Raw genomic sequence first — 14,865 nt, forward strand, 5'->3', positions numbered from 1 at the left:
GCGTTGAAATGGACTGACAAGTATTTACATCATCCTTATCTTGTTCGCAGGTGTTTTAAGTTTTTTAACGTTTTCGTTTCATTACTTTTATTGCAATGACGATTTATGGACTAATTGTTTCTGTGAGATTATAGACGCGACATTGTATACCATATCAACATAAGATAGCAGTACGTGGCAATGTGTGTTGCCTAAGTGGATATAAAGAAGCGGCTTCAATTCCGATTTAATGGCTTTTGAAGCGATGAATGACCACGTTTCTTATCAGTGCCAGTGATGTAAGACCACAAAATGTGTACACCTTAATGTAGTAACTAATTTTTCAAGATCAATAAAATTATCGCTAAATTTTTGATATGAACTGATGGATTTATCTAACGTAGACGCTTGAAATGTGGTCTTATCGCTCCGGGGACAAGACGGTAAGTTTGGTTTCAATTAGTATACCTACAAGTGGGCCGGTGTTTTTGTTATCGTGCAACTCAATAAAACAAATTTCACGTTTCTACATAAACAACAAATTAAAATTTAAATTAACTAAATAATGTCCCCGCTAAGTCCAACAGTTCAGTTCGAACGTGCTCAAAAACAGGCACACTCCAAGTCTTTCCACAATCTACATATCAACCATTCATTTCAGTTGTACTGAACCATGTGGTCGAGGTTCTAAACGAGGAACGAAGAGAGGGCTGACAATGAAATCAAAAAAACTGTGTACTCTTTGTGTTTCTGTGTTTTTGACGATTTTTGGAATTGTTTTCATTGTATGCAGCCCCTTTATCTTTGACTACATTATTCGTACCCAATTCATCCTAAGTCCGGATACTACTCTTTACGAATCGTGGGTGGAACTTCCGGAGTTGTTGCCTATGGACTTTTATTTATTTAATTGGACTAATCCGGAGGAGATCAACACTCCGGGAGTAAAACCGAAATTTCAAGAAGTGGGGCCTTACAGGTTCATGATGGATTTAAAAAAAGTAAACGTTACGTGGAACGAAAATGGGACGGTTACTTATAGACAACAGAAATTTTGGTACTTCAATCCTGCGGGAACCAAGGGGAGTTTGCAGGATAAGATTACAACCCTCAATACTCCTGCGTTAGTAAGTACAAACGTGGATATAATTTATTGTTTTTTGCACGCCATTGGCTGAGTTATTAAAAAAATAACTTGTTTTAAAAGGTCAGTAAATACAGAAGTGCATCAACAGTTTTATTAATCAATGCAATGACCGAAAACTTGTTTTAAAATTATCAAGTATTGTTTACAACGAAATTCTTATTATTCTGATATCTTGTGTTCAATGATAGGACGTTGACTGTCTACATTGGTGATTTCATTCTCATGCATTCGTTTTCTGTTTATTCAAGACCTTCAATATGATATATGTATATTTTTACTTATATTGAATACGTAGAAGGGCATTAAATAAATTACAGTGTAAAAACTTTTTTATGAAATAAAGATTAAATATGATTGATCGCTGAAGTCTGAAATAAATTATTACTGCTCTAAAAGAACTCACTTATCAACAGACATTTCTTATCGTTTAGACAACTGTTTGTCGTTTGAAAGCCAAATTATTTAACGAAATTCTTCTGGGAGTGGACAGTAATCTTTTAAAACTACAGAAGAATACTTTTGAGTACTTGTAAATTGGAGTTTTTAAAACTCTAACAAATTAAATTCAAACTTCGGTCCAGGTCAGGATTCAGAGATATCCTTAAAACATCATTTGAAGTTTTGAATTGAAATCGAAATATTTGAGAGTGAAACTTTTGCATTTCTTTTGTTATCTAAAAACGATTCCGTGGGAGTAAATTTCTGTCTCAAATAACAGCCTGCAATTCCAGTAAGACCACTCTTTAAAGATAGTTTTAAAAGTGATTTATTAGAAAACATCGTTTCTTCCCAATTTTTAAAGGAAATCAGCAAAATAAATAAAACCATTCGTCCAACAAATCAAAAACTGTTTTTTTACCAAAAAAGTATTTTTAATCCACAAACATATTTATCTATCATGTACACTTAAAAATTTGTGAACCGGAACGGCACTATACTAAATTTGTCACGTTCTTATCGTTTCATGCTATTTAAATCTATAATTTTATTTCTAGTTGGTCGATAGGATAGGTAAAATAACAAACCGTTAAAACCTAAAAATTAAGAAATCGAAAATTTTAAGAGGTCGGATTTGCAAAAGAAACTAAATTATTCAAAATCTAATTTGATTAGTAAATCTCATTTTAAAGATATAAGTTATAGATTATAAATTCTCAGATTAAGATTTCCAACCCTTATAAAAACAGCTTATATAAATAAGGTTCTTTTCCTATATGTATTAATTTTAATGACTTTGATTTTCATACTTATTATAGAATAAGACAAGTTAGAATTTTTTGCTTACCTTGTAACTTTAATTACATAATTTCAATTTGTTCGATGTAGAATAGAATAAGTTTGTCTTTACCTTGTTATTATTAATATAATTTTATTAAAAAAAGTAGTACGCCTAGAACTTGAATCTGAATGATTGATGATAAATGGAGTAATTTTTGTAATTCTAGTAATTAAAAGCTTAACTACGTTTTTGTAGCCTTTGCATCGTGAATAAGTACTTAAACTCAAGTTTTTCATAAACTGATTAACTCATAATTAAACCGAATATAACTTTAATTTAATAAGATCTATTTACCTAATTTAAAAAAATACTAACAGTAACAATAATATAAGTCTCTTTTTTTATTAATGAGTTCATTAGACCTGACAGTACCTAATTAAAAAATACTCATTTAACACGTGCGTTCTTTTTAGGGAGCGGCTCACACGGCTCAGTTCTGGTCATTTTTTACTCGCGCCTCACTCTCTTTTTACCTATCCCAATTATATTCAAATATCTCGGTAACCCACACCGTAGAAGAACTACTTTTCAAGGGATACCCGGACGAACTCACCAAAAAAGCATCCACTCTTTCATTTCTGAACCTGCCTGGAGTACCAAACTGGGAAAAATTCGGCTGGTTCTATCAAGTAAAAATGAACTAAAGTTAAAGTGCTAGATTTTCTTGTTTCTTTTTTGAGAGGAATGGTACACTCGATGACGAAAAAACTTATAATATTGGCACAGGAATAAACTCGACTTTTGCAAGAGTTTATAACTGGGATTACCGGAATCAAACTCCATTCTATGAAGGACATTGCGGAAAAGTTGAAGGGTCTTCTGGTGAAAGATTCAACGCTAGTGAAGATACAATAAAGCTTTATATGCCGGATATTTGTAGATCTTTGCTTTTGGACTACATTGGAGATGTTGATTTTGCGGGAATTACAGCACGCAAATATGTTGTAAATGACCGCGCTTTAGACAATGGTAAGATTTGAAACCATCACACCCCAATAAAATATTGTTTGATTTGTAGGATCAAAATACCGAGAGAATCTATGTTTTAAAGATGACGGAGGTTTTCCTTCTGGAATCTTCAATCTTTCGACTTGCCGATACGGATCTCCTGCTGTAATGTCGTTGCCACATTTCTATCAAGCAGATCCGTATTATGTCAGTTCGGTGGAAGGTTTACAGTCGGATGGTAAAAAACATGAACTTTCAATGATCGTGGAGCCTGTAAGTGCAACAGATTTGTACAATCTCCAATAAGACGAAGTTTTCAGAGAACTGGAATCCCTTTACAGGCTAATGTTAAATTGCAACTGAATCTGCATCTGCATTCCGTCCCCACCATGTCGTGAGTTTTCTTTTCTTCTTATCTAAAATAAAATTCATTTAATTTGTTCGCAGGTTGTATAAAGAAGTTCCGAATCTAATTTTTCCAATAATGTGGTTCAGCCAAAAAGGAGAAGTGCCAGAACAAAAACTTCCGATGATAAAAGTACTCCTGAATATTCATCTCATTAGTTTATATTGTGGAATTATTGCGACGAGTCTAGGAACAGTGTTATTAATTGTTTTTGCTTTAAATATTCGGAGGAATAAGATGGCACAAATTGTACATAATTTAGACGAAAGTATTCCACTGAATGGTAAACAAAAAGATTATGTTAGCAGTAAATAAAATTGTGATTTGTAATTCTTACGTTTTTGAAATAAATTATTTGAAGTTTTTATTGATAAAAAGACTATATAATTATTTACGGACGTAAAAAAATAAACCTACAAAATCTGTAGTGCTTATTAATTAATTAAAAGAAATAAACCAACCCCACAGACGAAAGTTTAAGCCCAACGAGCTGTTTTTTTTTATTTTTACAGCCCATGGATCCAGCAAGTACACCTACTTCTCATACGCATATCTGTACAGCTGGTTGTCTATACCAATTATTATAAGTTATTTTCATTTAAAATCATCAATATTTTGGGTCTTCAGTGTTCGATAACTTTTCTAAAAAAAAAACCTAAAATATTCCAAATACAAAATAAATTATACGTATAAAATTGAAGAGGAAAGTTCGAAATGTAAAAATTTGAAACGAAATTAGATACAATATTATAAAAAAAATAGTGAACAACATAGTTTGCATTAAAATTTTGTAGTTTAATGTTGTACTGGATTTTGAATAAACATAAATGTTTCGTATGTACCGGGTGTTCGGCGGACTACTTAATATAGGAGAATAACATGGTAGTTTTAAGCTTATTTTTGGCTGCTCTGCCAAACCTTCAAATTAAATTTTGATAAGGGCGAATTGTGCTCTAGAATTTTTTTTTTTCAAAAAGTTATTTTTAAAATTATATATTTCTACGACATTATTAAAAATGGAATTAAAAAATGTAAAATTTCAAATCTTACGCTCACAATTTCGAAAATTGTGTGACTGTAAAAAGAAAATCTGCCACTGAGTAAATTCGCTTTTTGCCTAAACTAACCTTTTTTCTGCAAATATTTTTTTCCAAAGCAACTTTAAAGTCCTCCAGCTTTCATTAATTGTTTTTGTGTTAATGTCGCAACAACATTAAATACTAAAAATAGCTTGAGAACCTTAAAACACAATCCACCAATAACAGAATTTAATTCAAAAAAAGAAGAAAAAAATAAAATTTAAATTCCCATGTTCAGCAATCCGAGGAACACCGGTACATACACACTTATTGCATAGTTATTATTGGCACTAAAATTAGAAAAAACCAAAGTTACAGTAAATATTAATTATTGTGTTTTTGTTTGTTTCAGTTAATCTTTTTTTTTAGAAAATAAACATTTACGTATGTATTACTTTTTACAGACGTTAGGTATACTTATACAGCAGTATCAAAGTACTAATATAATTACATAAAATATTAATAGTAAGTCAATAGCAAAGTCATGGTGTTAAAGTAAAACAGAATAAAAACGGCCAATTCACGGTACAACCTTGAATACAAAATACATCCATTCCAATAGCTCTACTACTAAAAGTAACACCTAAATCATTCATTAAGAAGACTCTAGTGCAGTGCTTTTAAAAATGCCGCCAGTGAAACTCTCCATAATAATTCTCTCACTATTCCTATGTTTCATAGGACTAATGGTAATAATTTTTTCTCCGTTACTGCTAAAATTTTTAATTCGTACCAATTTAATTCTAACTCCGGGAACGGATATTTACGAATTTTGGAAACATTTTCCTACCCCTGTCCCGATGGATTTTTATTTTTTCAATTGGACGAATCCACATGACATCTACAATAAAAGTGTTAAACCGAAATTTGAGGAAGTTGGCCCTTATAAATTTGTGATGGATTTGGGAAAATCAAATATTACGTGGAATGATAATGGTACCGTTACCTACCAACCGCAACGGTACTGGTACTACCGGGAAGAAAAGGACAATGGAAACTTGCAGGACAATGTCACTGTAGTTAATATTTTATCTCTGGTAAGTAATTAAACTTAAAAAAAATTATTTGTACTAGCGTACCTAAACAAAATTGTATTTAAACTTCAGTTTAGAAGTGCCCGTTCCCTAAATACTTCTACTGACGTCAATACAAATAAATTTCACGTATTATTTATACATCATCTTGAAAAAAAAAATAACCTTGCACAATAAGTTCTAATTTATGGTAATTTGCTTGTAGACGTTAGTATACAAAAAAAGAGTATGCATTTTTTATGAAACCTATAACTTTTTAAACACAGCATTGACGTAGTCAACTAATTGGAGATTAAATTAGAACATATTTTTATTAGTAAAAATAGGTTTAATAGACCTGGTCAAAATAGTAAAGTTATCATTAGACTCCAATTTAATGTGTAGGTATCTAATATAATCATAAACTGCCTAATTTAAATAATAATTGAAAAATATTTCACACAAACATTAATAAGAATGACGAGTAAATGAAACAAGTTTTACGATAATAATATGTATGTTTAGATGTTTTACATGTAGCAGTAAATTAGAAAGAAGTTTCAAGTGCATTTATTACATGCAGCGTGACATTTTTACGGAAAATCTTGTCGTATTGTATGTCAATTATACTATTGCAAAGACACCACTATGAAGCAAAACGTGTAACAGAATTATTCGAAATTTATAGAGAACTGGATCGAGACAAAAAGGACAAAAAAACATTCCAATAATTGCACAAAAAGGTTAATATAAATAAAGAAAAACACCTTAAAAAGCACACTAAACAAAATAAAAAATAATTTCTAAAAGGTCATTTAAAAATTAAAAGCAAAGATCAAATATTTGGGGTCGTAGGTTTGCGGTAGTTTCAAAGCTTATTTAAAAATTTCAATCTATATACTTAAATTCCAAAATCAGAAGGGTGCGGCATGGTGCCTACGCGACGTCTCCTAAAAACCGCAAAATTGTGAAAGAATTTATGGATTTCAGACCAGTGGAAATTCCATTGTGGGAAATCTAAGAGAAATTACACTTTTGCAACAATCCGGAAAAACCTTTGGGAGAACTCAAGATTCGATGGCATGCATGCATAATGAACGAACACTTTGAATACTAATTATTTAGCTAGATTTTTGCTCTCGGATTAATATGATTAATAAAACTCTTATACATATTACTGTATTTCCTATTTCTTACAATTTCAGTCAACAGCCCATGTTGCCCGAACATGGAACTACATGGTTCGCAAAGGATTATCTTTCACTCTCTCTCAAATTTCTCCCAACCTCAGTATGACAAAAACCGTCGACGAACTCCTATTCTCAGGATATCCAGACACTTTGGCAAAAATGGCAAGAACCTTCCCTTTTTTCGCCGGCACAGAAATTCCTCCATTTGATCGTTTCGGCTGGTTTTACCAAGTAACATTAAAAAAATATTAAAAATAGATTTTAATTTCACTTTTTTAGCGAAATGGTTCTGATTTTTTATCAGGGATAAATAACGTGGGCACCGGCTTAAATTCAACATACGGAAAAATCTACAACTGGAACTATAGAAATAAAACACCGCATTTTAGGGATCAGTGTGCTGAACTTGGTGCAAGTATTGGCGAGTACTTTGAACCAGAATCACTGGAGGAATATATCAAAATTTTCTCTAGTGATTTGTGTAGAGCGATGGTTCTTCAGTACGTCAGTGACGCGGAAGTGGATGGAGTCACAGGAAGAAAGTACATAATTGGTGATTACATGCTCGATAACGGTAAAACCCTAACCATTCAATTGATTAGAAATCAACGATTTTGTTTTTAGGTACCACTTATCCGGAACATAAATGTTCCTGTCATGGTGATTGTCTCCCTAAAGGCGTGTTCAACGTCTCCAGTTGCAGATATGGTGCTCCCACTTTTGGATCTCTTCCTCATTTCTACAGAGCTGACCATTATTACAATAATCTAATAGAAGGTTCCAAACCTGACAAAGACAAACATGAGTTTTATGTGATCATCGAACCAGTGAGGATTTTATATTTTTAAATTACTATTTTATACCACAATTGTTATAGAACACAGGATTTCCTTTGCGGCTGCGGCTAAATCTTCAAATTAATATGTTGCTGCATCCTATTTCCGCAGTGAAGTAAGTTTCGGTTAATAAAAAAAACTATTGACAACTTTGTTATTTTCAGTATTTATGAAGACGTTCCCACAGTGCTTATGCCAATGTTGTGGTTTCAACAACGAATCGATATACCCCAAAAGGAGTTTGATACTGTTAAACTACTTCTTAACGTACCTTACGTGTGTACAATTGTTGGAATTTTAACCATCATTGTGGGTTTGGTTCTTTTATTATGTAATGTAACTTTGTGGAGGAAAAAACAGAGATTGAGTAATGATAAGGTTTCTGTTAAGATGAAAGGAGCGAAAATTGAGGCAACTGCTCTACCAGAAGAAAAAAGTTTGTTGTAAAATATGTATGTAATGGCAATAAAATCGCTATTTATTTATAAGCACTTTATTTCTAAGAGATTAAACTGCTGAGTGATGGTATAAATTTAACCTCGACCTTTCATTCCGTAGAAATATCAAAATGTATGGCGAAAAAATGTAAATGTAGAAAAATAAACACAAAATAAAAAGTACCGAAAGAAACTGCCAAGCTGCCAACCTATATGTCAACTGTCGAAATCTCCCAATCTCTCACCGGATAAACTATAGCAAATTTAGTCGTTAATTCTAAAGGATATAAGCAAAAATTCTGATGCCCTTAAAGTTAAAGAAACGTTGTAATTGCCGTGAACTTGTTTAACTTTTACCTAACGCCCTGAGTTCCCAAAGAGATTTACCATCTCGACAACCAAGTGTTAGGGTTGTAAGTCTGACATGCCGCCCTAGAAATACGCTTGGTTAATTGATGAAACTGACTGATCGTGCAAAAACAGTACTCTATTTAAAAGAATCGCCTTGAGCAAAACCACTTTGTTGTTTACACATTATAAACCAGTTAAAATAAATAATATACCATCATCTACTCCACCATCAGCTCATATATCTTTCAACCATCCGACAAATTAGTCAACAAAAATGTTTAGAAAACCGTGGATGCTGTGTGCGAGCGCGACCTGTACCTTAGGATTTGTTTTAATTTTTATTTCATCCGCGTTGTTGAAGTTAATTGTGCGTAATAATCTTGTTTTAACCCCAGAAGCACGCATTTATCCTCTTTGGAAACAATTCCCGGCTCTTGTACCCACGGATATTTATCTTTTTAATTGGACTAATCCCGAAGAAATCTACAATAAAAATGTGAAACCAAAATTCGAACAAATGGGACCTTACCGATTTATGATGGATGTGAAAAAAACAAATATTACTTGGAATTCTAATGGTACTGTCACTTTTGAACCACTAAGATATTGGTACTATGGAGGAGCCTACGAAGATTTGCAAGACAAAGTTACTTTTATTAATATCATGTCGGTGGTGAGTCAAAATTATAAAGTTCTGCATGCTGTTGAATTGTTGGCTTATAAAATTTTATTATCAGGCTGTGCATACACAGATGCACGTGCTTTAAAAATATGTCAAGTAATAAACATTGCAGCGTATTATCTAAACCTTATTTTTCTTGTAGTCATAAATTTGTTTTTGTTATTTTTAGTCCAAATTAGCAGGTATTTATACAGGGTCCGGCAACACTTGTGTCCACCCCCCAAATCGTGTTTAATTTTAAAGATAAAATTTTGAAAATTTGCATCCGCTCACAGTTGACAAAGCTCTAGAAGCTGACGCAAAATTTTGTTTTTTTTCACTGATAGTTTTGCCGTAGCGACGCCTTAAAAATGTAATTTTTAGTTAATTGGGAGAGTTTGTAATATGAACCCCCAATTTTTTTTTTTTTCAATATAAATGTGTTAAAAATATCTCAGTTGTGATTTTAGATTCAATGCAAATTGTCTTCAAAATTTGAGAAAAAAATGCTGCTTTATCAAGCTAGTTTCCAATTTCATTACGTCAATTGGGAACTACGTTTCCACCCATCTGTCAAACATCTTGTGTCACAAATGACATCTATCCTTTGGCTTGCTTTAGATTGTAACAAAAGTCTTACTTTGTAAAATTGTCGCTTTGTCGATGTTAATTGACGATTTCTGGTGTCCAGAAAGTGCAACATGCTCGTGTTAATCAAAATTAACCTTTATAAAAGTGAATGAAGTGACTTGTGAAATTTTGGTGTAAACGTAGTTTAGCGCTGCGCCGTCATAATTTTGAAAACTAACTTGATATAAAACAGCGTTTTTTTCGCAATTTTTAAACACACTTTGCATAAAATTTAAAATAAAAACTCAGATATTTGCATCACAGTTATGTAGAAAAAAAATTGTATTCGAGTATATTTCCGCAAAAACTCAAAAATCGCTAAAAATTATACTTCTTAAGCGTCGCGACGCTAACCAAACCGTGATAAAAAACAAACTTTTGCCTCAGCTTCTAGAGCTTTGTCAACTATGAGCGTATGCAAATTTCTAAAATTTTAGCTTTAAAATTAAAGACGATTTTAGGGGTGGACACCAGTGTTGCCGGACCCTGTTATTATTTTGCTATAACTTCAAATTTTGCATAATTACATTTTGCGATTACTAAAAAAATTAGCAAGTAAGTATCCATTACAGGAATCTAAATTATTCTTTTCAAACCTTGCTGATTTCAAAAATCGATTCTTCGTACATCGGTAAATTCTCTGCAGGAAAAATGACGTATCTTGCAAGTAAACTTGATAGTTTGATCAAATGTTGAATGTAGTTTCAATTGTAACTAATCATTATAGACATGCTAGGTGATCATTTATGCATTAATAAATGATTAGTTGTACGATTTTCACAATTATTAATTAGATGGTGTAAAAGCTTCGTGGAAACAGAAGTTTTATGTTGCAAGATATTTGCATTACTATAAATAACAGATGCTGATGCTCAGGTACATTCATCTCATCAGACAAAATAAAACGAATTTCATGGCCACAGGAATGAGCATAACAGTCAATAATTCGGAAAAATTCGTCACGGAATTCGATTCAAGCTCTTGAACACAATATTGCCAAACATATCGTTTATTTTCCGCGTTCATTTCTGAAATACGACTCAATCATAAAAGTCTTGTGCTCTAAAGAAAAGGCCATTTAAGCGATTACACAAATAAAAGAACTGATTTTATTAGACCTGTCGGGAACAGAACAAAGAGGAAACGCACACGACTTCAAATCTAGTTGCGACACTGCAAATTAAAGTTGTGTCGTTGTTTCAGGGTGCAGCGCATGTTGCCAGAACTTGGAACTACTTCGTTCGGAAAGGATTGTCTTTTTCGTTGTCACAATTAGCTCCCGGGATCAGTCTTACGCAAACCGTCGATGAACTTCTTTTCGCAGGATACCCAGATCGTCTTATGAAAATCGCAAAGACTTTTCCATTTTTTGCTTCTACGGACATGCCGGTCATGGATCGCTTCGGATGGTTTTATGAAGTACTATCTCGAGGTGTTCTGCATAGATTTTAATCGTCTTGTTTTAGCGAAACGGAAGCGATTACACCGCAGGTGTCTACAATGTAGGCACGGGAAAAAACTCAACTTTTGGACGACTCTACAATTGGAACTTTAAACCAAACAGTCCTTTTTATACAGATAAATGTGGGGAACTCGATGCGGGTATTGGAGAAAATTTTGACGCAAGCTCTCTTAGTAAATATATTAAGATTTTTTCGAGTGACTTGTGTCGAGCGGTGGTTCTGCAGTTCGCTGGGGAAGAAGAAGTGGATGGTGTGGTAGGAAAGAAATATGTTCTTGGAGACTACATGTTAGACAACGGTACAAAAAAATTTTTCATTGGAAGATAAACTAAGTTTGTGTTGTTTCAGGCACAACTTATCCAGAGACAAAGTGTTCTTGTAATGGTGACTGTCTTCCAATAGGAATTTTTAATGTTTCAAGTTGTCGGTTTGGGTCGCCGGCTTTTGTATCGCTTCCACATTTCTATCAAGCAGATCCGTACTATGCTAATTTGTTAGAAGGGACCAAAGCAGATGGAAACAAGCATAGTTTTTACGTTATTGTCGAACCGGTAAGATATTTTATTATTCTTTTTCTGAGATATTTGGTTATAAAAAACTGAAAAATGTATTGTCGTAAATTTTCCCGCGTTCTTTTAGCAAACAGGATTTCCTTTGAAAATAAGAATTCGACTTCAAATCAACGTGCTCTTGCATGCCGTCAAAGACGTAAAGTAAGTTCGTAAATATCAATTTTCCAGGCAATTCCATTTTGTGTTTCCAGAATATACGAACATGTCCCAACAGTATTTATGCCAATGGTTTGGTTTGATCAACAAATTGACATCCCGCAAGAGCTATTTATCACTTTAAAACAGGTTTTAAATGTTCCCTTCGTATGTGTGATTATTGGCATTGGAATCGTTATCATGGGATTAGCTGTGTTATTGGTAATTCTACTAGCACGCCAGAGGAAGAAACAACTCAACACGATTAAAAAAACAGGAATCGTTGCCCAGCAAGAACTATCTCTGTTGCGGAATAATGAAGCTTCTGACTGAGAATAAATGATTTGACTCAAGTCCTTGGCCCTTCACACGCATTTAACCATGCAACTCAAGTCCTTTTAAGACACGAGGTTAAATTTGATAAGAGCAACTAACTTTCAGCATTACCCTGAATTGCTTATTCCAACTTGTCACTGATAATTAAATACAAAAAGATTCGGGTTATTGACTGCGTTTGCGATTAAATCTGTGGGGTTATCATACTGGACTTCAATTTTATCCTTTAATTTACATCAGCAAGATTTCCACGACGCAGAAAAATTACCTAATCGGGCCACACATTTTCTTGGTACAATACAACAAAGTTCCAACTATTTCAATAAAACCAACCGTTGATGTTACAAACACAATTTCCGGTTGTGACAGAAGCTCCGGAATCCTTCCGTAATTCCATGTGACGACGAAAGATAAAGAGGGAGCACGAGCTAATCTTATTTGGGGATGAACTCACTGACGATATAAGATTAGAAGACTTTTTCCACTTTAAACAAAATATTATATTAAATTATTACGGAAGCGCAATTGAATTTGCAAGAAATGTCGAAAACAGGGAGTGATGATTGATTACATTGAACTGCAGGTCGAATTAGGCGATGCACGTTGCAAAGTGGTCGTTTGAATTGAAATCCGTTTCTTAAAATCCTAAATTTTCAGGATAAATTTCTACAAGATTTCTCGATTCTTCAGGTTACAAAAAAATGCAAAATGCATCGACATGACAGTCTAACACTTCGATCTACTAATTCGTCTCGACATACCCACAATTTAATTGTCGATTTCGAATGCACTCAATCTGCAGCGTTCCCAAAATTAACCTAATTACTACTATGAATGTTATTAAATTATCGACGCGCGTTGTTCCCAGCACAGTTTATTCTACTTTAGTGTATCAAGTAAAGACACACCTGTCAGCACCATTACGTGCACATTTGTCATTTGTAATTCATGTAAACTAAGATAAGAATATCTCTCAATATTGTAACATTGTAATCGCCCAATCATTCGATGACGATATGTCAACATTAGATAACTCAGGAAACTGGAATTTTGCAAAAATACTGACTAAACGAAAATGTAGATTCTTTTCGATTCTTTGAAATTTAGCAATTCATTTACTTTTTTCTTAGGTTCTACGATTATTTTAAGTTTGAAGTCTCTCTTACTTTTCTTATTTTATTTAGTTTCTGGTGGGTTCTCCCAGACTCTCTGATTCTCTAGCACGAACTCAAACCACCCTGTATTACCCATAACAGGGTAATAACATTCCGTATCATGAACGTAAAAGTGATCAAAGGAGCAGGAATTTCATTATGGTTATTGAGCCCCCAGGTGAAATATGCAAGATTATTCAAATTTGAACGAAGACAAAAAGTGGCTTCTGCGAATTGCTTCATTTCATAGTTTCAACAAGACTTTATTACGAATTTAAAGCAAACCTGAACAAAAAAAACAGGAACAGTTCGTATTTACCTCCAAGACTGTGATGTGTTGAAATACTATCGCTTGGCGAGATAACTTTTGCTCTCATTTAATACATTTTTTATAAATCTTTATAATCGACCACGTTTTTGTAAAGTGCCATTCATTAATAAACGGTTTCTTACAAATGTTTACTTCTTGTGAAAAATGTTTTTAGATGTATTTTAATATATTTATTCGCACGAAGTAAAAAACAAAGTCGTTTGGATTATTTATATTATTTAGACAAGAAGGCTGAATCCATAAAACATAATACATAAATCAATGTTATTAGTTTTTTCTTTTCGTTTTTAATTATATCGAATTATTTTAATTTTTTAATTTTGAGTAAATTCTTAATTCTTGCTTTCCTTTATTATAAACTTTTGTAGTTTGTGCTCTGTTACATCTCTAAGCCAAAGACTATAAATAAAAAATACTTGATCCACCATTCAGTTAATGTTACGTTTTTTGTCTACCTTTGCCGTTAAAATAGAGAGAACAATTAAAGCACTTTTTGCAAATAAAATACGCAAACATTATGAGTTGGAAAGTGTTAAATAAAATATGTATATAAATATTTTAATAATATTTTTAGTACCTACGTTGGCAAATTTTAGTACTAAACTAAAAATAAAACGTCCTTGTCTAAGACAGATAAGAGCACACTTTAAAATGTGTTGTATATCTATTTCTGAACTTTCCCAGCATTCAATAAAAAAGACAATTCTCGATGGAGAATTAAAATTGATATCACAGATTTATCGCAGATGGGGCAGATGTTGGACAGCTTTGTAGCGTTTTGTCAAATTAGCAACTCCACAAAAAAGGAGTAAACCAGACGTGACACATAAAAGTGAAATATATTTCGTTGTGTTTCATTTTTCGTGTTGTCTTTTATGGATTAAATCGCGAATAATGTTTTGTGGGTTGTCAGTAATA

The 14,865-nt window shown here is 32.9% G+C and overlaps 2 protein-coding genes across 2 annotated transcripts; both read left to right on the forward strand.

Moving 5' to 3' along the window:
- Positions 1 to 9: 9 nt before the first annotated feature.
- LOC148168506 (uncharacterized) lies at positions 10 to 8,365 on the forward strand. The gene is made up of 20 exons (XM_088046209.1): positions 10 to 422; positions 641 to 1,106; positions 2,819 to 3,034; positions 3,086 to 3,374; positions 3,424 to 3,626; positions 3,674 to 3,747; positions 3,801 to 4,059; positions 4,121 to 4,158; positions 4,228 to 4,323; positions 4,554 to 4,597; positions 4,653 to 4,828; positions 5,077 to 5,149; positions 5,208 to 5,273; positions 5,335 to 5,363; positions 5,438 to 5,875; positions 7,057 to 7,272; positions 7,321 to 7,615; positions 7,666 to 7,868; positions 7,919 to 7,992; positions 8,042 to 8,365. The coding sequence occupies exons 2-20, from the start codon at positions 696 to 698 to the stop codon at positions 8,322 to 8,324; spliced, it is 3,483 nt and encodes a 1,160-aa protein (XP_087902335.1). The 5' UTR covers positions 10 to 422; positions 641 to 695; the 3' UTR covers positions 8,325 to 8,365.
- A 542-nt stretch (positions 8,366 to 8,907) lies between these two features.
- LOC148168507 (protein peste-like) lies at positions 8,908 to 12,970 on the forward strand. The gene is made up of 6 exons (XM_088046314.1): positions 8,908 to 9,338; positions 11,160 to 11,375; positions 11,423 to 11,717; positions 11,768 to 11,970; positions 12,059 to 12,132; positions 12,183 to 12,970. The coding sequence occupies exons 1-6, from the start codon at positions 8,940 to 8,942 to the stop codon at positions 12,457 to 12,459; spliced, it is 1,464 nt and encodes a 487-aa protein (XP_087902440.1). The 5' UTR covers positions 8,908 to 8,939; the 3' UTR covers positions 12,460 to 12,970.
- Positions 12,971 to 14,865: the final 1,895 nt, after the last annotated feature.

This window comes from Gnatocerus cornutus, chromosome 9 (assembly GCF_029298725.1).
Source record: "Gnatocerus cornutus isolate USDA-ARS CGAHR chromosome 9, icGnaCorn1.1, whole genome shotgun sequence".
Lineage (NCBI taxonomy): Eukaryota > Metazoa > Arthropoda > Insecta > Coleoptera > Tenebrionidae > Gnatocerus > Gnatocerus cornutus.